Consider the following 22,488-nt stretch of genomic DNA (forward strand, 5'->3'; position numbering starts at 1 on the left):
AAATATGCATAACATAAGCAAGTAAATGATTAAAAATATTCAAATCTGAAATGAAGGGTTGCCAACACTAATTGGTCAAGCTTGGTTTATGAACATTGATGAATCTGCACACATTTTCATTCCATTTGTTAAAAGCATTCATAGATTCTTTCATTAAAGTAGAAGAGACCCCACCGTCTTTTGCTCCCGTCTAGGGCCCAGGGTGCCCTACGGTGCATATAAGTGTCCTTTCCGTTAAAGTGAATGGAGAAACTCATGCACAAAGATAACTCTGGGAGCAGTTTCAGATGTAATTCTAAATCACAGCGGAACACTATGGGAATTAGCTCTGCCAGCTCATCTGAATAAACTAGATTTAAATCTGGGATAGGGTTGAAGCTCAGTGGTAGAGCATATTCTTTGCACTGAAAAGTTATCAGGTTCAATTCCTGACATCTCCAAGCAGGGCTGTGATAGACAGAGCATGAAACCCTTGCTAGCCACTGCATACATTATAGATCAGTGGTCTCCAATCGGTGACACTTGGCTCCTGGGGGTGGTGTGGCAAATCTGCAGGGGCATTATGGGATGCTTGCCACCCAGCAGCGAACACCCAACATGACCCTGAAAACAGCAGTAAGAGACTTGGCTTGACAGGCAGAGCTCCATGAGTGAGGTGTCAACTGCTGGAAGGACCCACCTGCTGTGAGCCTCTTATCACTGTTTTCAGGGTCGCTTCAGGGTCTCCAACCTGGAAGTAACTAGCGATGATGTCATTGTGTCACACAACATGCATGGGCAGGAGGTCTGGTCTAGAGGGCAGGAGGTCTGGTCTAGAGGGTAGAGCCTCCATTTGCCTGAAGATAACATCCGAAGGTCGCCAGTTCCAGGCCACCAGCACCGTGCGACCTTGAAGCAGCTGACAAGCTGAGCCGAGTTATTCCATCTGCTCTGAGCGTGGGAGGATGGAGGCCAGAATGCGAAACCAGATCAAGAAAGTAAAATCTGAATGTTGTGGTTCTTGTAAGATAGAACATTCTTTCAAAATTGTAAAAATCCCTACGGGGTTTAATAAGCCTGCCTATGTAAACCGCCTTGAATAAAGTCTTGAATAAAGACCAAGAAAGGCAGTATATAAATACCTGTATTATTATTATTATTATTATTATTATTATTATTATTATTATTGCCACATACATCTCGGTTCTGAGCACTGTGCCTGCTCAGAACAGGCGGAGGTAAGTTTGGGAAGCAATGGGCTAGATGAACAAACAATCCAATTCCATATATGACACCACCTTATGTTCAACAAACCAAAGGCCCCAGAGTATGCACATAACGTTCTGCTGTGGATGTGGAAATCTTCTTGTCTCGTGTGGGAGAGGAGAAGGGAGAAGGAATGTGCAATCTGACAGCTCAGAGAGACTTGTTCTCATAGGGCTAACCTGTGGGTCAAAATTAAATCTGAACTGGACCAGTGTGCACATACTGGAGTGGAATCAACCTTGGGAATTTTACATATCTCATATTTTTTCCCCCATGGAGGTTAAGGCTGTGCATATTTGATTCTCAGACACTGATCTCAAATAGGGCATGGTTCAGACCATGCTCAGTGTATGTTCCTTCCTTCGTTCCTAAAATGAATTAAGGGGAAACCTGGTTAGCATGAATGAAGATGTAGTTAATTAAGTTAAGGCAAACAAAGGAGGCACTAGGCAGACCTAGTGCTGGAACAGTGTTCATTCTTATAAGTAGTTGCAGATTTACAACCATAATTTGTAATGTTATGTTTACAGTGTTATGACTACACTGGCCCTGTGAAGACATCATCAACTCCAGTACCTCAGTGGAGAAACACAAATGACTGCGCCAAAATGTTGCACTCACTATGAAAATTCATTAACCAATGAAAATTTCCACTGAAAATGCTCATCTGCATCATTTTAGGAAAGGCCATAAATATTTCGTTGAAGCACCTGCATAGCAAATGAGAGCAGCTGTGAGCGCAACAAACTAAATTTCATCATTACTAACTGATTCCCTAACAGCCAGCCTTGCTAATCAATTTGTTTTCACACCAGATACAATTCAGTTAATTGCTGAAAATCTAAAGCTCATGAGGATTGTGTTTTGGACCCCTGCAGATTTAAAAAAAACAAACATGTCCCAGTCTCTTCTCTTTATGTAAATAGAAGTTCATTTTCTGAAAAGATAAAAGGATTAAAAAAGGCATCCTATACAACTGTAGAAATGGAAGAAGGGAAGCATACTAACAGCTCCATGCTATTGGCTGTTTACACTCCCAGAACAAGTGTTCCAACAGCGTAAACAGTTTTATGGCTGTCACAAATGCAACAGTGCCAGTGAGCTCAGCCTGACCACAAAAGGCAGCTGAGTTAGCGCAACGATGGACAGTAGACGATAGCTGACATTGGTAAGATTGCGCAGGGGTTGGGAGAGTGGTGGGGAGTTTGTAGAATGGGGAGGGAGTGGCCAGAACAGGGAAATGACAAGGGGGGGGGATGGATCAGGCCTAGGAAGGGGGTAGGTTCAGTGGTAGCAGCATTCACCAAATCCTAACCCCCTTCCTGGGCCTTCCCTTCCCAGGCCTGAAAAATTGCCTTCAAGGATGTGGATCTCCAAACTCAGTGTTAGAAGAGTGGTTCTCTAGTTTGGTCTGAAGATCACCAATTGTCTGTGTGCAGTTACTGATGGTTGCTGAAATGCCAATGAAAAGAGGGAGGGAGGGAGGGAGGGAGAAGAAAAACTGGCAGGTTCTTTTCAAATTTCCACCACAAGCTGAAGAGGCTACCCCTGTTCAGCTTACCTCTTCAGCAGTCAAATGTTCAGCAACCATGAAGAACATTTAGCAGCTGTCTAGCAGCCATAATGAACATTTGCAGAGAGAAACCTATAGCTGTGTGCATGGTTCTCCTCCATGCATTCAAATAACTTTGTTGGATCAGCCTGCCTTGAACCAGTACACTTGAGCACTATAAAGCAGAAGAGAGAGAGAGATTTCTCTGGGAAGTCCAAAAAAAGGGGGCCCATTTTCCTCCCTCCCTATATGAGCCCCAAACAACACTACAAGACTCAGGTTGGCTGAAGCCACAAAAGGAACACTCCTTTTAGGGGCTGGTGTTACACCACAACATTTTGTTGCTGGCCCCTACTGCACTGGTATAAAACATATTGTTTGTACAGCAGGTCGCCCTATAGTGGTTGCCAAGTAAACAAGACAAAAAACAAATCAACCTGGAATTTTCCAAGGTGCATTCTATAGCCTGAAATTGAAGGATATATTTTCTTTACATTTGGAATGGCACTTGTGAAATAAATGCTTCACACTGTTTTTCCACCTTGGGCTTTAATATTTCATTTCTGTCTGCAGTTATTAGAATACCTTTAACCTCTCCTAGTGCAGCCAGCGGATCTTAATCTAGGCACAGTGCCCAAATCACCATAACAAGCTGTTATTTAATCACCTGATTTATGATTAGATGTCGCTGTGTTAAACCATTTTAGCCAGCAGCTTGCCTATTAAGGCAATTATATGAATTTTTTTTAAATTTCATGTTTTTAAGTTTGATTAGGATAATGAAAGTCAAACACAAGGCACATGCATCTAACGATTAATAATGTCCCAATCTCTAATCACTGGCGGATGTCATAATCCTATCATTTCCATTAAGGAGCTTATTTCTACATTCCCAGCAACGCCACAACAACACTGACCTCTCTCCACCACTTGTTCAGAGGTAAAGAAAATTTCAACTGGCATCGGTTTTTGTTCTTAATTAGGGCTGGAGTTCCTGACATGTATTACGAGCAAGGGTGAATCAAGGAAAGTATATTAAAAGTTAATAAAAGAGAGAAGGATGGGACAGAGAGTGTGAGCGATCACTCCTTCTCTTCCCTCCCTTTATCCAAATGCCTTACTATAAGTGACTGCAAATAACAAATCTATACTGTAAATTGTATTTAAAAAACATGTAAAAAAAATTGTACTTCTGGAGTTTAGGGCCCAAATTTTACAGAGCTGATGCAGCTGCGCCAGTGGGGTGTCCCCTGCATCTTGTGGTGGGGGACAGTCACAAAGGCCTCCTCAACATAAGGGAACATTTACCCCCTAGTTTGCGGCTGCATTGCAGCTGCACTGGGACTAGAAAGCTGGATAAGATTGGGCTCCTAGCCAAAGAAAGAAACTCATAGCCAGGAACTGACGTGGGAAGTTCACAACTTGAAACAAGGACATATTGCTTGGAATAAGAAGCACTGGAATTTTGCTGAAGACCTTGGTAGTCATTTTCCATATAAGCAGAACCAAGGAGAAGTTGCCCTTTTGAAATAATTCTCAATAGTCCTCCACCGTGAGGAACAATCTATATAGCTATTGTTCAGTAAATTTATGCCAGAAGGGTAGCCATGCTACATCTGTTGCCTCAGTCTGCATTGTGGGGTTGATGGGCAGGTCAGGGTGGACTGACTGAAGTGAAGGTTATTTAGATCTCCAAGGAAGAAAAAAGCAGATTTAAATCACTGATTGAAATACATTTTCTCATTATAATGTATCTTATTTCCTGCACAATAATTGGCTATTGTGATTAAAATATGTTGGTTTGCAACTAGTTCAGTTCAGTTCAGTAAGACCTTCATTGGCATAAAGGTTTGCAACTAAGCAGAGTCCTTATGTAATCTAGGAGCTTTAGGCTGCAATCCTATGCATGCTTAACACTCCCAGTTAAACTCAAAGGTGCTTACAATATCTTTCTTCTGCTTCTTTTCAGACCTTGAGAACTTTCGGAACAGGGAGCCATTTGTTTGATTTTCTCTGTAAATCACTTTGCAAACATTTTTTGTTGAAATCAGTATATAAATATTCTTAATAATAACACAGGCCAACACACATTTTGCTTCCTTAAACATTACACCAATTCCTGGGTATATTTGGGGTGCCGATTCCAAAAATGGCATCCGTTTTGCCCTATCATGTCTAGTTTTGGAGACACGGCATAGCCTCTTTAGTGAATGGTTCAAGCAGCTTCCTCATGAGGAAGTTGCTTGAGACATTTACTAAAGAGGCTATACTATATCTCCCAAACTAGAAATGATAGGGCAAAACGGATGCCATTTTTGGAATCGGCACCCCAAATTCATATCAAACCATCATAAAGTTTGGGAAAAAACTTTTCTGACCCTCAATTTTGTAGGCCTGTGTAATAAATGTGACCCTGTGGCATACTTCCAATATCCATCCTCAGTCAGGCTCAGTCGAACAACTGTAATAAAGTGAAAGACTCCTACTGGCGCCAGTGAGCACTGCAAATAGAAATATAGAATATAGAAAGCAAATTCCAGGGCTCATTGTGCAATCTGCAGTGCAAGTTTTGTTTCAAATGAGGGTGAAAATATAAATGTGAGCTCAAGAGGAAAGATGTATTATTTTTCATTTTTGTCCAAATCCCCCATAGAGTTGCACTTTCCCAATGTGTTCCAAATTGTCCTGGAATCCTGCAAGGGAGGGAAAGTGGAAAGGCAACTTGGGTGAGGGATTAAAAATGGCAACCAACAGGTTAAGCATCACCTTATATCCTTTGCTACTCCATTCCAATTTTCAGCTTCCAAGCACTACTTTTCAAGTGCTACTTTCATTAAAAAATAAAACACCCAAACCTGTTGAGGCTTCCTTATATGCAAATACAGTTTGCCCCTCAAACAACCTTCTCCCTCCCCAGAAGCATGACAGGAAGCTGAACTAAATCAATGTACTTGGGCTTCAGCCAAAAACATCCTGACCTGATTTCCCAGCCTATGGTCAGCTATCTTGTTAGCCTGTACTCCAGAAGCACAAAATAAATATAGAGATTAGACTGGAGTTAATGCAGCACATTTTCTGGAAGAAAAAAAAAAATAGGGACTTTGTGCAGAAAATTTGGTGATAGAAGATGGCATGGCTTGTCTTTGGCTTCCCTATTTGCTTGTGCTCTAAGGCCACCCTTTAAGGCCACTAAGTGGGCAAAATTGGCAGCTTAAAGGACCCAGATGTCTCCCTTCACTTCACAACAGGGCTATGGCCATCATGGAAATTTTCACCTCCCTGGATTCTCGCCTGAATTTGCTCCATACGGACCACTGTCTGCTTAGCCCTGTCTCTTCCTAGAAGTCATTTTCTTTTATTGGACTGATTCTTAGTTTATGTCAAAAATTTATAAACATATATTTCTACCTAAGAGGAACAAGTTAATGTTTCCTGAATAAATACTACCTACAGTTCAGAAGATTTCTTGATGCCCCTGTCCTGAAGATCACCTAGAAAGTTTCTGACTCAGGTTAGTTTTGCACAGAGTTGAGCATTTGATTGGACCAAAAAGATGTGGTCAAGTGATCAATCAAATATTGCTCAAACATTGCCAAATCATTATCAAGTTACAAAGCACGAACTTCCTTAAACCAGCAAAAAATATTTTGGCTTTCCCCAATTTCATCATCTAATGTCTCACGTTACAACAGCATCTCATGTGTTGAACGGCGATAACTCTGATAACACAGCTTTTTTTTTTTTACTGCTGTTTCACTACAGAGTATTTTTTTCCGTGGGTTGACTGACAGCTATTATTGCCAATGGGATCAGCAGATTTAGGCCAATCAGCCCTAGTTTCCTTCAATTACATTTTCTACAGCGCTGTTTCAGACAGTGCCCATCTTTTTCAGGACCAGATCCCCGACACTGCTGGAAGTATTACTGTTCTTTAAGTAGTACCACAGATCTTTCAACAACTGTTTTTCTAGAGAAGGAACCAATCCCTCATAAGTGTTTTCCATAATAATGTAAGAAATGTTCCTGCTAGACAAGACCAAAGGTCCATCTGGTCCAGCACTCTGTTTACCATAGCAGCCAACCAGATGCATCTGAGGAATTCAGCAAACAGGGTACGTAGAGAGACAAATAAAGAACGCTGTGTTTCCCATGCATTCCCATGCGGGAACATGCAGGGCACACTGCTGTTGAACCTGTAGGTAGCATTTAGCCATCATGGTTGGTGGCTCAGATAGAACCGTCTTCCACAAGTTTGCCTATCCACTTTGAAGCCACCTAGGCTAGCTTTAGAGCACAGACAGCCTACTCTCACAAAGGTGGTACTACCCGGTTCCTGCAGCAAGCAAAAGCAAGACGGAGTCATGGGCGGTCCTAGCCACAGGATGACTGCTTGTGTCCCTTCCCCAAGATGCCTGCAGTTACAGCAGTTGGCCAGTTGGAGAAATTCTGCTCTGCCACCAGGTTTGCCCCGCCCTCACTGCAGTTCCCCTGTTGTAAAATGGGTTTCGGCAACGCAAATAGTGCTCTCCGGTGGTCATTTTAGGAGCACTGTTGCAAACAGTGGTAGTGCAGAATGCTTGTTGACAGACCCAGATAGCTAAGTTGGATGGCAGCATAGGCAGGGGTGGGTGGAATGGCAGGGGTGGGACAGAACAGGCAGGGGTGGGACAGAACAGGGAACAGACAGTGTGGGAAGCAGGGTGCATCAAGGCCAGGAAGGTGGCAATACTGATGGCAGCAGGTCCGCCAATATTCTATCTCCCTTCCTAGCCATGATCCGCCTTTCCAGGTCCACTGGCTCCAGATCTGAGCAAGGGAGTGAGCCTTACCTCTGGACAAGGGAACAAATGCTTCCTTATAGGAGACCTCTGGAGCCTGAAAATCCCCAGCAGGATGCAGCACTCACCCCATTTGCACAGGGGGAATTAGGTCGAATTGGGCTGTAAGTAGTCCTCATTTCCACTTTTGCTACCAAAGGATACCATAACAAATCACCATACACACTGACATTCTTAGCTCCTTGGAATATTTGACGGTGGAGCCATTTTGCAACTTTTTTCAAACACCTGTACTCTGACACATATATACTTTGGACAAAATACAGGCATGAGTGAAGAAGGACACAAGGCCTTGTTGGTTCTCAACCCAGGGAGTTGCACAACCCCAAGAGGGCATGCAAACTGTAAAGAAAGAGTCACATCTAAATCACTGTGCTGAACCAGTATCTATCTATATGCCCAGTGGATATATGCAGGAGCTTCCTATGAGACAAGGCTTCAACATTAACTTAACATCCAAGACTGAACTGTAGCAGCCATTTCAAAGAACAGAACAGGAAATTCCATACAAAACTTCCTCTGAAAAAAGCGTATGTTGCTCCTCTAGCTGAAACACATGAAATTTTATATGACCTATTTTTGGCGGTGAGTATGTTTTTTATGTTGTGGCAGACTCCTCTGAGAATGGAGCTTACTGAGGAAATGATGACTTTTTTTTTAAACTACAGCTCCAAGGTCCATAAACTCAAAAGTCTCTCTCCAGAATCAGATAATTTATATGTAAGCAAATCTAAAATATGAAGGAAAAAAATAAGCATGTGGTTTGTTTGTTTTTTTCAGGATCATCGAGCTGAATCACAACAGATGCCTTCCAATTAACGTAATTACCAAGATCCAGAGCTATGCACGTACATGGGGTTCCCACTATCAACTACATCAGCCATCTTCAACATTTTTCTTCTCATGGCACACTGACCTCGTCTCTATGGTCATCAGCTCAAGGACACTATTCTGAGTTTTGCAGCTCTTTTTCTAGGGCAACTGTCTGTAGTAACGGATTGTCTGTCCCGCTTCCTCTGCCGGCAAAATCTTGTATGTTGAAGCTTACATACAAGTAAACCATCATGCACCCATGTGTTCCATAGGTCTTTCAACCCCAGTTGAATTAATCTGATTAAATCATCGGATGGAGAAATTTTCCAATCACTGGTTTAAGTTGTCTCACTTTCTTCACCCCTGAAATCACTTCAAGCGATGCCTGAAGTTCCTACCTTGAATTACTTTTGCCCCATTTTTGATTAAGAGAAAAGGTCTGAACAGAATGTTGGAGTCTCCCTAGTTCCATTCCCAATAATGTAAGCTTTGCTTTATCTCGAATATTCCATGTTTCACAGGAAAGGAAGCAGAAATATTTAAGTAGCCTGCCTGGATATTTATTTATATAGCAGGAAAAGCATTTAACTTCAGGTTATTCAAGCATTCTGAAGCCACTGGGCAATGATTTTCAGCTTGTCAGCTTCAACCTCAAGGCCAAGCAGCATCTTCCATCATGCAAAACCTCAATTCAACTCCTAGCTGAGCTGTATGGATTAGCCGATCCTCATTTTTAAAGAGGCACTTTTATTTTGGCACTGAATTTGAAGCTATCTTTCTTTCAGTGAGGTTGAAGACATATTTTGGGGTAGAGTTTTTGAGAGGATGAAAATGTTCCATGAAAATAAAGAAGAAGGGAGGCCAAACTGTCTCCTTGGACACGGGGAGCAGGAACAACTAGGGAAGCTCAGCAGGGTGGACCTTGAGACATTGCAGGGATATGTGGCTGGAATTTTTTTAAACATTTAGATGTTTATCTCATCCTATCTAATTAGCCTGCTCATCAAAAGTGTTTGAGAAGAGTGTGCCACAAGCTAACAAAACTGGCACTGAGGGCCACAGTGAGTCATGGTTTGCAACCTTCAGTCTCGAAAGACTATGGTATAAGCCTACAGCACCCAGTATTCCCAGGTGGTCTCCCATCCAAGTACTAACCAGGCCTGACCCTGCTTAGCTTCTGAGATCAGACGAGATTGGGCATGTACAGGGTAATCTATGTTAAAAAAAAGAAAAAAGAAGCAATACCTGGAGTTCCCAGATGAACATATGAAGCATATGAGTGCAGGTCACAGGTGCATTTCACTCAGCGTAACAGACACTGACTGACAGCAGATCCCCATTACTGCAGACAGGGGTCTGTTCCTTCGCTGCCTGCAGATGCCAGGGATTAAATGTGGGGCCTTCTGAAGGCATACCAGGTACTGTACCACCGAGCTCTGGTTCTTCCCTTACGTGCAAAGGGTATCTACCTCTGACTGCATCCACTGCAGAAGCAAGTTCCTGCTGTGTTTACTTGAAACCATCACAATGAAGCACGTGTGTTCCTTCTTGACCTGAACATGAAGGCTTCCTCTTATGCTTCCACCAGGACGGACTGTACATTGCCGCATCTTCTTCCACACAGTGCTGTGATTTAATGGCATCTCTGGCCTTGGGTAAATACATGTCTTGGCTTCTAAATGCAGACAGGACTGTCATTTACTTAATCCCTGTGCCCTTTTTATCTTTCATAAAATGCCAAAGACATTGAGGGAGCCCCTCCTTCCAATACCGACACTTCTCATGAGAGGGTTCTGCTCTGCTAAGCTATTTTTCTTTTAGTAGAAAGCAAAGCAAAAGGCAGCTGCAAATAGCACATCCTAGAAGCGGTAACAACTTCTAGGCACAGGCAGAGGCTGCAATGGTATAATTATAAGTCAGAAGCTGGCTGTGTCACAGCTGCCATAAAGGAGAGACATGAACTGAGACAGCAAATTCTCAAATAACTGCACAGTCTCCAACAGCACTGCAAATGGAGAAGCCCCAGGAAATGACCAGCCTTACCAAGGAACTGAGTTAGTTCAGCAATCCGAGTGATTTAGGAGACAAGTGATTTTCACAGGGAAAAAGGCATTTTCAAAAAAAGGGTTAAGCCATAGCCCTGCCTCCTAATCCTGATCTGGATTGCACCCCAACCCACAGATACATTTAGTTGAAAATAAGATATGAAGGATCCCAAATATGGGATTCAAAGATGTGTTGAATATCATGTCTACCCCTTGAGCCTAATTCTCTGGTTGTCCAACTGTGTTTAGGGGAAGCACAGAGTTCTTTGGAAGCTGATCAGGTAGTTTTCAATGGGAAGACAGCGATATGTCAACCACATCACCTAGTTCACTGACATTAAGAAAGAGAGAGCTCCCGAGCAAAAGAAATCCAGTTATATAACTCTTGTCTAATCTTGGAAGCTAAGCAGGGTCAGGCCTGGTTAGTACTTGGATGGGAGACCACCTGGGAATACTGGGTGCTGTAGGCTTATACCATAGTCTTTCGAGACTGAAGGTTGCCAACCAACCAACTCCATTTTTCAGGCATTAAAAACATGTTTAGTTGCTCTGTATGTAAATGTACTCTTTCCCAGTCACCTTACTGCTTGAAATGACAAATAAATTTTTCATTACAAGGCAGCCATCCTGAAATAGGCTAGTTTATTGGGAACGATTTAGACATTAGAAAGGGGGGAAGAAAAACAGAAGTTGCAAGGAGACTAAGGTGCTAGCAAGGCAGATTTCCACATGCCAGTGACGGAATTATCAGCACAGGCCTCTGCGGTTCTAGATTGTTTGTTTGACTGAACTGTACGCAGCTCCAGTGATTTAAGCATCTTCTTGACAACCTTTGGCAGCAGGAGTAAGAGTTTGGGGTAAAGCATGGTATAATAAAGAATGCTGGTTGCCTGCCGACAGGAAGAATTTATCTGTCTCCCTCTAACTTTTTAATAATATCTTATAATGCACCCATAGGTAGTAATGCTAGAAGTTCTTGCAGCTCTTTGAGGGATTAAGGCCCCAATCCTAACCCCTGGTTAGACTGGCACAAGTCCCATGTGCCTGCCTGGGGAGTGTTGCAAACATCCCATAGTGCACATCTGTAACGGCTCAGGAGCTGGTGGGTTGGCACAAGCAGAAGTTAAGTTCATGCCACTGGAGCCATTGGTGGGCTGTCAGCACAGGGGTCTGGAGAGGAGGGTGTTCTAGGGCCAGGGTAGGGCAGCTTGGGCTGGGCCTGGGAGCTGGAGTCAGGATCCAGCACTGAGGTTGGAACCTGGCCCCCCTCCCAAGCAACCTTGCCTTACACTGGCCTGCTCGGACCGCTTTCTGTGGTGCAGATCCAAGTAGCCCCATTGCGGCAGCTGCTGTGTGACATGGGGTAAGAGGAAGTGATTCCTCTTACTATGAGTTGTGCCACAGCCAGCCCCAACCTTGTGCTGTTTTGGCAAGCCGGTTCCAGCACAGGTTAAGACTGGGCTGCCCAGCTTTCATGAGACTAAAGAAAGTTGCTGCAAAGTTTGCCTTCTGCAAAATTCAGTGTGAATTTGGAAAGTCCTGCTGCGCTGAGACATTGGGAAGCCCTTTGAGGGAAGCCAAAAGTTTGTCAGGGCCTTAATTCAGGGGAAGAATATAGTGGTCCCTTGCTTTACAATGTTCTGGAGACACTGTTGTAGATTTGTTTCAAGACCTTGGAAGTTGAAGTTTCTGCCACTGCACTAAGCTTTTTTCCCTCTCTGAAAGGTGATTTAGAAGGTGCCTCTTTAGGAGCCATGGCTATCAGTTCATACAATGTTGTAATTATAAAAAATGACAAGGCTGATGTACACAAATTACAAGGCAGTATCCCTCCCTCAATACACACACTGTGATGTTAAAAACAATACTACTGGCAAAAACGCCACCCAGAAGGCATGTGTTTGCATCAGTGTTCACATTGGCTATGGTCTTCCCCCTAGACACACAGTCATGATGTTAAAAATGTTATGAAGCGAAGATGCTACCAAACACTTTCATTTGCATCCCTGATTGTGTACCACCCGCAAGGACCTATTGGTGGCAATTGTGAGCCCATTGTAAAGGAAATAATGGTGCCTCATGGCCTCTCCTGTTCCACCCTCTCCTGCCCCATTCTGCCCCACCATCAAAGATGAGATGGTGGCAGGCATTGACTGTCTTGGACAAATGTGCCCTGGTCAAATGCATTCTGGTCTTTAGCATTCCTGGACATTTGTGTATGGCTATTTGCATTCCAATATAAGTGGGCAACAAACCCCATGTTATATAACCTAAACCTCCTATCCCAGCCCTAAACCTAACTTTCCGTTTTAAAAAAAAAAAGTACATCTAATATCAATATACATATATTGGGACACAAATGTCCAGGATTCAAAAAGAACTCACACCAATGTCCAATATTGGGATGTTGTTGACCAGTACAGAGTTGTCCAGACACAATGGTCCTGCATTGGCAATGCTCCATTCTCTGGGTGTGGTGGCCTTCTGTAGCCTCTCCACCAGTGCTCCAGAAGCGCACAGCTTTGCACACTGCTGGATGTGGCTTTTACGACTGCCACAACGCAGTCTCCACTGCCAAGATGCTAGTTTCAGCAGTGGACATGCTCAATAGGATTGACTGCCCGTCCTCAGTATCTCCAGTTAAAAAGGGTCTCACACATCAGGACTGTAAAATCCCTGGACAACCACAGACAGTCAGAGATGGTCTCCGGGCCTCAGAATGCCTTATAAAGCAATAAGAACATCACTTCTGGTATTACGACAAAAACAGAAGTGACATTTTTGCCAGTTTCAGGCATACTGCGAGGGCCAGAACAGTCAAGCTCCCTCACCACGTGCCATGGGCCAGATCAGATCTTCCAGCACGTCGGATGTGGCTCGGTTTGGCCAGGGTTTGGGACCCATGGACTGGACTATCCTATGGAATCCTATCCTGTCCTACTCACCCACAAGGCTGTCCCGGTGAAAGCAGCATGCATGATCCTTCTGGACATATGTACTCTTATCGTACTTCATAATTAATCCTATTTTAGATAAGAACCAAGATTCTTGGGAACGCAGTAAAAAGGCAGGGTAGACATCTTTTAATGCAAAAAAAGAGGAAAGAAATGAGACAACAAATAGACTCACAAGACATTTTCATATGTATGTCTGTATTCATTTTGATTCCTCATCTTGTACTATTCAGTGTCGTAACTTCCATAAATGACATGCATTTTTCTACCATTAAGGAGCATATTTTAAAACAGGTTTTGAATGGTGAGCTTTCTCTTCTGCTTTCAGCAGGAAAGGCTGCGCACAACAGATCTGCATAATTGCAGAGTTAATTTTAGCAGCTTCATGCAAACTGATGTTCATTTTTCCTCTGTGCCTCTTAAGTTCATTGTCTCACTCCTCAAACCCATTAGTGCCACCTTTGCACACCAAGAGTATACAAATAACTGAGAATCACTGAAATGCTCTATTCAAGAATCTCAATGTATCCAGCAAGACCAGAAGAATCGAGAATAAGCTTAGCATATTAGGCCAGTGGTTCTTAAACTTTTAGCACTGGGACCCACATTTTAGAATGAGAATCTGTCAGAACCCACAGAAAGTGATGTCATGACTGCAAGTGACGTCATTAAGCAGGAAAAACAATCCTAGGCTGTAATCCTACCCACACTTACCCAGGAGGAATTCCTATTTACTATGGTTGTTAAAAGTATATACAGAGTAGCCTGTTAAAAGTACAGATCTGTAACATTTCCCCAAATGCAGTCACATGCCATGGCAGAATCAAGTCTAATATATTCAAAATAAAATATTGAAATGAATGGGGACCCACCTGAAATTGGCTCACAACCCACCTAGTGGATCCCGATTCCCGACCCACACTTTGAGAAACACTATATTAGGCTCTTTGTTTCCTGATCAACTGGGAAGGTTACAAATTAAATCAAGAGCAACATGTCTGTTTATATGATAGGTGGGGCAGGTCTATATATACAAAGAGATCTTCTTGAGTAGACTGCAGTATGTCTTTTAAGCACTTGATACTGAGACATGTGGCACACTTCTACACAGTCTCTATAAGGTTGGAAGAAGCAGAAGAGATTGCCTGGATCTCTGAAAATGCAACGAAAGTGCTACAGGCAAATTACTGGGGGCTTTAAAAAACTTTGTGAACTTGTTTAGAGTGGGTCCCTGGTATTCCCAGCTTTCACAGATACGGGATACCAGAACCCACCTGTACAGCATTTTCTCCCCAAGACCGAAGGGCAAAACTATTCACTTTCCTAAAGAAAAGTGGAGAATGCATTTGGAAACCTCCATAGGGCATTAACAATAAACTTATTTACCTGTTTCTTGTAACCTCAATCACTGAGAATCAAGCTAGTTTTTATCTGCATAAGTGTTCCCCTTCACTATGATGGAACCTGAGACGTGGTTTTTACATGCATAGTACCCTCTGATTAAATGCTAAGCTTTATGATAAGTGGAATTAAAGAGATAGTTCCTCTCTTGCTTATAAAACAAAACAAACATTAACCAGGCACTATTTTAAGCATGTCATAAAGTGAGGCCAAATATACGTAAATCCCATAAATTTAATACTGCATGGTAAATGAGGCACATGCAAGGTGACCCCTCTGATGGTCAACACTCCGGAGAATTCCTTTTATGGCATTTAATCTAGGTATCAAAATTTAACACTCTGCTACCCTCCATTGATTTCAGCTGGTTAGATTTATTTTCCAGTTGAAATCAATGGGATTTAAAAGTACTTAGCCTTGGCTAGATAGCGCCCAGATTCTCTACAGCAGCAACGATATTTCAAATGCATGAGGAAGTTTAAGTCAATACCTCCAAGAAAGTACAACTATACTTCATTTTAGCTCAAACCCCACCTAATAAAACCCTCTTGAAGAAGTACATTTTACCCCATGCAATATGAATACATGCCAATTCTATAGATAGGGAGATGTTCTGGAGTCTGAAATTCATTTTTCCTCCCCAGTAAATCCCCAGATAAATCCAGCGAACAACTTGATCATAATTGGATTACTTTTATTCTGACACACAGAAGTTCATTACTAGATGTTACAGGCAGGCAATTTTCATTCATGTCGTTATGAAATACCAGGTCCCTAAAGGCACCCAGCACAACCCAGCACGGGAGATCAGCCATGTGTGGAAAAGGACTTCAATGGCTGCAGCCAATACATACAAAACTGGATGCATGTCTGTGTCTACTGAACTGGTTGGATTATCTGTTGATGTCAATGTGGACATGCACCAGGCATTTCACACAGTGGTCAGGGGAGAGAGCGGCTGCCCACCCCAGAGCCTCAAGAGGATACTGCTCTGGAGCCCTACCTGTCTTCTGTAAAAATGAAGGCCTGCTATGGGCCTCAATCACACAGGTTGGCCTTTTTCATCCGCAAGTTCATAACCAGCAGATTGATCATCTATGGGATCCGAATCCATGGGGTGCCCCAACCTGGACACTCTGAACGCAACCAGAGCACAGCTCTGGTTGCGTCCAGAGGGTGTTTTGAGGGCTGAGGAGGCTGCATGTGTTCGGAGGCTTTTGGTGCCCTAATCCATGGATTTGATCATCCCCGGATTCCAGTATTTGCAGGAGTTCCGGGAATGGAACCCCCACGAATAATGAGGGGTTCATTATTCACTGTACAAAGCAGCTTATAACATATGCTAAAATCTACACTACAAAACAATACAAGCCCAGGAAAACAGGAGTTTACAAACAAAATACACGGCAGGAACATCAGGCTAGATTAAAAGCTGTCTTAAATATCTTAAAGGTCTTCAGGTGGCAGCGAAAACAATGCAGAGAGGGGGGCCAAACAGATCTCCTGGGGATGGGAGTTCTACATCCTGGCCATTCCCATGGAGAAGGTCTGCCTTTCATCTCTGAAACTGAAAGAACATGCAGGAGAGCTTCTCCAGGTAACCTTAAAGAGCGGGCATCTTCGTATGGGAGGAAGTGAACCTTTAGATAGTTTGGACCCAAGTTGTTTTGTGTTTTAAGGGCCCAATCCTATTCTCCTTGAGCACCGGCACTGCGTGTTGCAAATGTTCCGTAAGGCACATTCATGGCACCCGGGGCCATACTGCCGAGCCCATACTAGCACCTGTTGTGTCTTGTTGTCTTGTTTGCTCACTGAAGCATTTGGTGGCCACTGTGAGATACAGGAAGTTGGACTAGATGGGCCTTTGGCCTGATTCAGCAGGCTTTTCTTATGTTCTGAAGGTAAGTTGCACCGCTGGGTGGTGGTGTGGGTTTTCAGGCTGGAGGGGAAAGTATTTAGGGGGGAAGGGTGGGGGCAGGGGGAAAACTGGCCCAGAGGGGGTGGATTCTATCCTCCGTTTTGAGCTGCCTGTGCAGCTGGAGCAATAATGGTGTTACATGGTCCAATGGACCAGCTCCAATGCTGATTCTTGTAGTTTGAGTCTTATAGTTGTTTACCATCAACTTGTAGAGCAGAGAGAAAGGACATTAAAAATCTAGAGGGGTTGAACAAATTCACTTAAAACAGGGCTGTATTTATGCCTTTCAACAAAGGAAAAAGCAACAGGGAATACAATAATTTCTAATTGAACTCATTCCTTGAACTCATTGAAGTATTCTGTCTGGTACAACCAACATGTTACCCCTTGTTACTAGTTTAAGGAAAACAAAGTAAAGGGTTGTTCCCAATTCACCTATATTCCATTTTCTATTTTAAAATTCCACCCATTAGGTATATCACGGCACATTCAGAGGGTGATCTTTAACAGCCCAATCCTGAGCTGCCCGGGGCGCACGGCTGCAGTGGCGCCAAGAATGGCTGCCGCTGCATCCTGCACACCTCAGCCTGCCGCGGGCAGTGCCTCGGGAGAAGGGAACTTTCGTCCCCTTCCCCCGGGTAAGGGAAGCAGCCCCGCAATGGGGCTACTTACTTTACTGCTGACCAAAAGTAAAAGCGTTCGTGTAGGGCACTGAGCCCTACACGAATGGACAGGATCCAGTGGAGCTGAGCTCTACTGGACCCACCTCCTGCCTCCCCACTCCCTCCCCCAGAACGCCTCCCGTCTGCCCTGCGCCTGCCTCCCCCTCCCCGGAGCACCTCTTCCCCGCCCCCGCTTACTGTGCTTCAGTTCGGCGCTCTATGAGACCACTGAGCAGCGGAGGATGGGCGCCCGCCCAGTACTAGCCCAGCACCGGCCAGTGCTGGGCTAGCACAGGCACTGGTCCAGCAGTAAGCTTCACAGACGTGCCTTACAGAACGTTTGCGACAGTCCGCTCCGGCGGGAGCACTGAGGTCAGGATTGGGCTCTAAGTTTTCAATCTCCCATCAGGATTCCAGGAATTAGAGAAAAGTTATGCCTCTCCAGAAAATAGCTCCATTAGTGCCAAGATCATGCAGTTATGTATGTTTTATTCAATGAAGTGTTGCTGAAATTATAAAAAGGCGGGGTGCGAAAATAATTTTACTGTGTGTATTGCCAGCTCATTAATGAACTTAAACTTTAATGATCTGTACTTTATTGTATCTTATGGAACATCTTGAAAACCAACTCCTGCTGTTAAATGAGGTGTTATTAGCCAGCTTATTGAGAGAAGCACAAAATATTGCAGTGATTAGCAAATGGGAACATCAAAGTACATTAGAAAAATAGGACTAGAATTCTTTTCCATGTCTCCATCTTAGGTTAGACCAGAAATTATCTTACCTTAAATTTAAGTGTGTGTGTGTGTGTGTGTGTGTGTGTGTGTGACAAAGATACAGGACAGCCCTCATTATCCACAGGTGTTTCCAGAACCCCCGTGGTTACTGAAATCCATGGATGTTGGAATCCACAGATTTGGGGGGTGGGCAAGCCTCTGAATCTGCCTGGAGAACAGTTCTGGTTGGGTCTGGAAGGTTACAAGTGGCCAACCCTGAGTCTGGAACCCATGGGTATTCAAATCTGCGGGTACCAAACCCGCAAATACCTTGGGGAGACTGTATGTATTTATTTTTGTTAATAAAATCTCAGGATCAAAAGCAGAGAGATTTAAAAATGCAGGTATTTTAAGTATAGCTCAAAATACATGCAGCCAGACTGAGTTTAAAAATGGAATACAGTTTGACTACCCTTACAAAAACCAGAATGCTCCGAAACCCAGAACATTTTTGAGCACTGACATGACATAACATGACCTCTGGCACCACCTGGCAGGCATTCATAACAGAATGAGAAATCATGGTTCCATGTACTCAAACTGTGTTTCATGCACAAAATTTGTTAAAAATATTGTATAAAATTACCTTCAGGCTATGTGTACAAGGTGTATATGAAACATACATGAATGTCATATTTAGACTTGGGTCTCATTCCAAAGATATTTCATTACGTTTATGCAAATATCCCAATATCCAGAAAAAAAACTGAAATCTGAAACACTTTCAGTCCCAAGCATTCTGGATAAGGGATACTCAACCTGTATTGAATAATGTAGCCCCGCTTAGTCATTCTGTCCACATATATAGCAAATCCATTGAAGGGGAAGCAGTATGTCTGTAAACCCTAGCTTTAACATCATCTTCAGCTCATACCTTCAATAGGCTGCTGATCACTTTGCAAATTAAGCTGAAAGCATGAAAATGACCCTCTACGTGCATATAGTTGTATACGCAGAAGTTTCCCCCACAACTGGGAACCATGAATGACTGAGATCCTCAGCGACATGGAAGTCGCTTTTTTGCCAATATGCAGATATTGGGAGTCATGGCCAACAGACACAGTTCTGCTCTGCCCTCCACATTCCCAATGAGTACATTGAGACGAATGACTGTACAAAGCTTATGTTACATAATTAAACCATAAAGGAAATCAAGCAAAACCATATTACTATTTGAATGTCGTAACACTTTATAATTTGTTCAAAAACCTTGGAAAAATGCACATACAAATCAAAAATATTTAGGCTGGCATCCATTAATTGAGTAATTGCTTTAAGAATTTTTTAAGTGATTAATTGGGGATGCCTTATAACCAAGCACAGAGAAGGCAATGGCGAACCACCCTGCTTATAGTCTGTCATGAAAATAGCCACAGAAGTAGCGACATCCCAAGGGTCAGTAATGACTTGGTGCTTTGCATAGGGGACCTTTCCTTTCCTATAACCAAGCAACATTGCTTTTTTTATTAAAATATCTTAATACAGGACTTATAAAAATTGAATAATGTGTTTCCCATTTTAAGAGAGGTATTTGCGCTCTCATACAGGAGAGAATGCCTCTTCCAAGATGGTGCCTGTTGCAACATAAATATACAGCACTGAAAATCAAAGAAAATATTATTTCATCAACAGTTTTTTTCAGTCATATGCAGACTGATTCAGATTTGCCTGATAAATCAATTGATTAGTTGATTGAAACAAATTTGATTGACTAAAGTGTCTATAGTTGGGTAACAGTACTAAAAATAATGTAATAATTGCACCACATAAATCTTCCTGGGGACTATAGACAACACTGCAAGACTTCTCTAACCAAACTTCTAAACAATGTCTTCAAGTCAATTCACTGATGCAGAATCCACAAACATTTTCTGAGATTTAGTGAACGCTACGGCAAACAACACAACCTGGTACCTTACTTATTTATTTGCCCAACAGATAAGCTAATTTCAACAAAGATAAGGCCTCAGTTGTCATATTCCTAACAAAGAAGACTTGCCTGGGGGATGAACATAACAGGCAATCCAGCATTATACAGATGTCAAAAAACCATGCAGTCCAACAGATGCAAAAGAACGGCTTAATCCACAGTTTGGGTTGAAACAAAGCAAAGGGAGAAGAATGTTTGCCTGCTTTTTCTCCTACTTTGTGCTTCAAGTAGGCTAAGGAAACAACATGTGCACTAGAGTTAATAATGAATAGACTATTTTGTTGCTATAAATGCCAGGTGGAAATGTAAAGGTACAAAGCGCTGTGGTTCAAGGAATCAACACTGGTAATTCTGCTTGAAACGTGGAGGGACAACTCTTGGACACACAGCAGAGGTATAATAATTTTTGTGTTATCTATGCCTTTGAACTGAGATGCACATACCATAAAACAAATTGACACCTCGGCATGATGGTCAACGTATATCGGAAGGGTTCCATATGGTACTACCATATAGAAGAACTCAGAACCTAATGCCTCATACAAGGGGTATAAACTACAGGTTTGTGTTGGGTCAGATCATGTATTTATTTATATGTATACCCCATCCTATCACATGCCCAATCTTGTCTGATCTTGGAAGCTAAGCAGGGTCAGGCCTGGTTAGTACTTGGATGGGAGACCGCCTGGGAATACCGGGTGCTGTAGGCTTATACCATAGTCTTTCGAGACTGAAGGTTGCCAACCACCATCCTATCACATACAGTAGTCTCAGAGTAGTTTCTGTAAAGGTCCCAAGTGCACCATTCCAGCTGGTTAGATTATGTCTCTCTAGGATCTAAGGCAGCAATTTTCAACCTTTTTCATCTCACAACACACTGACAAGGCACTAAAATTGTCAAGGCACACCATCAGTTTTTTGACAATTGATAAAGCACACCACACTGTTCATGGGCGGCTCATATTCCCCAATCGCCCTACAAATAAATGACTCTCCCCCAAACTCCCACAGCACACTTGGAGACCATTGGCAGCACACTAATGTGCTGCGGCACAATAGTTGAAAATCACTGATCTTTGACAGACATGTTACCTGAGATACGGGAAGGAGATGCCAGAGGTTGAATTTGGGATCTACTAGATACAAAGTACATGTGCAATTATTAGCATCAATTCTACCCAGCAGCTTCTTAAACTGCAGTCTGCAGGAAGATAAGGATGGGGCTGTAGCTCAATGGAGAACATGTTCTTTACACACCTAAGGTCCCAGGGAGGGTGCATAAAGATCCCTGTTGGAAACCCTGGAGAGTTGCGGGTCAGTGTAGACCAGTGGTTCTCAAACTTAGGTTTTAGTCCTTGAGTAAGTCCTTGCAGGGGAGGGGCTACAGCAGCAAAAGATCCCCAGGATTGTGTCGCTAATGGGGGTGAAAGGGGGCTATTTTTACTTACTGAGAGCTGCTGGCAGCTGCAGGAGTTTCAGGGAGCCCCGAGAAGCCCTCCGCAGGGCTCCCCAATGCTCAGAATGCTGACATAGAATGTTAGAATGCTGAGTAAAACCGGTCACTAAGCACTTCCTGGTTGCTTGGAGACCAATTTTTCCTCAACATTCTAACCAGTGGTTTGAGAACCACTGTTGTAGACAATACTTACCTAGATGGGCTAAAGGTTTGACTCCATATAAAGCAGCTTCAGAAGTTCATGTTTGCAGCTGAAGGTAATCTCTTCTATCATAGAGCTGCAGGGGGTTTTCTCTCTCATGACACATAGCTAATGAAACATCTTTCAGAGGGTTGGCGGGGTTGTGGGTGTCAAACTGTAAGTTGACATTTGGCTCACCAACTGATCTGGCTCATCAAATGATCTGTTACTCACTTTGGCTCTTTATGGCTTATATCCCTAAGCTACCATCTTGCAGGTAGAGCACTTCCTCTGTGATTCATCAAGGGCAACACAGTGACCCCTCAATTTAACAGGTCTCAATTTAACAGATTCTTGGAAATAACAGGTGTCTGCTTCCTTAAAAACTTGTCATATATGTTTGTGTATGAGTATTGTCATAAATGCTTTCAGATTTAACAGACATTTGGCATTAATGGGCACCCCTCTCCATATTAGTCCATTTAATTGAAGATTCACTGTACATGAGTTCTGTTTTCTTTCTGGGAAAACAGAGGGAAGAAAGTTACCTTAATAGGTCTTCCATCTGGTGTGAGCACCTCTTCTGACAGCTCCATCATCTTTAGGGCCATCAGGGCTATGGGCTTTGCGTGGTTCAGGTTCTGCCTGTGGAGCCCTGCTGCAACACAGTATGCATCTCCTATTGTTTCCACCTGCAGCAATCAGACAAATCAAATG

General features: G+C 43.1%; 1 protein-coding gene across 1 annotated transcript in view; it reads right to left on the minus strand.

Annotated features, from left to right (window-relative positions):
• Positions 1 to 22,488, minus strand: part of GUCY1A2 (guanylate cyclase 1 soluble subunit alpha 2) — a 165,531-nt gene that overhangs the window by 24,504 nt on the left and 118,539 nt on the right. Inside the window, exon 6 of the mRNA XM_066621948.1 lies at positions 22,320 to 22,463. Within this exon, the coding sequence (XP_066478045.1) occupies positions 22,320 to 22,463 (144 nt within the window). The remainder of the gene's footprint in view (positions 1 to 22,319; positions 22,464 to 22,488) is intronic.

This window comes from Tiliqua scincoides, chromosome 3, assembly GCF_035046505.1.
Source record: "Tiliqua scincoides isolate rTilSci1 chromosome 3, rTilSci1.hap2, whole genome shotgun sequence".
Taxonomy (NCBI): domain Eukaryota; kingdom Metazoa; phylum Chordata; class Lepidosauria; order Squamata; family Scincidae; genus Tiliqua; species Tiliqua scincoides.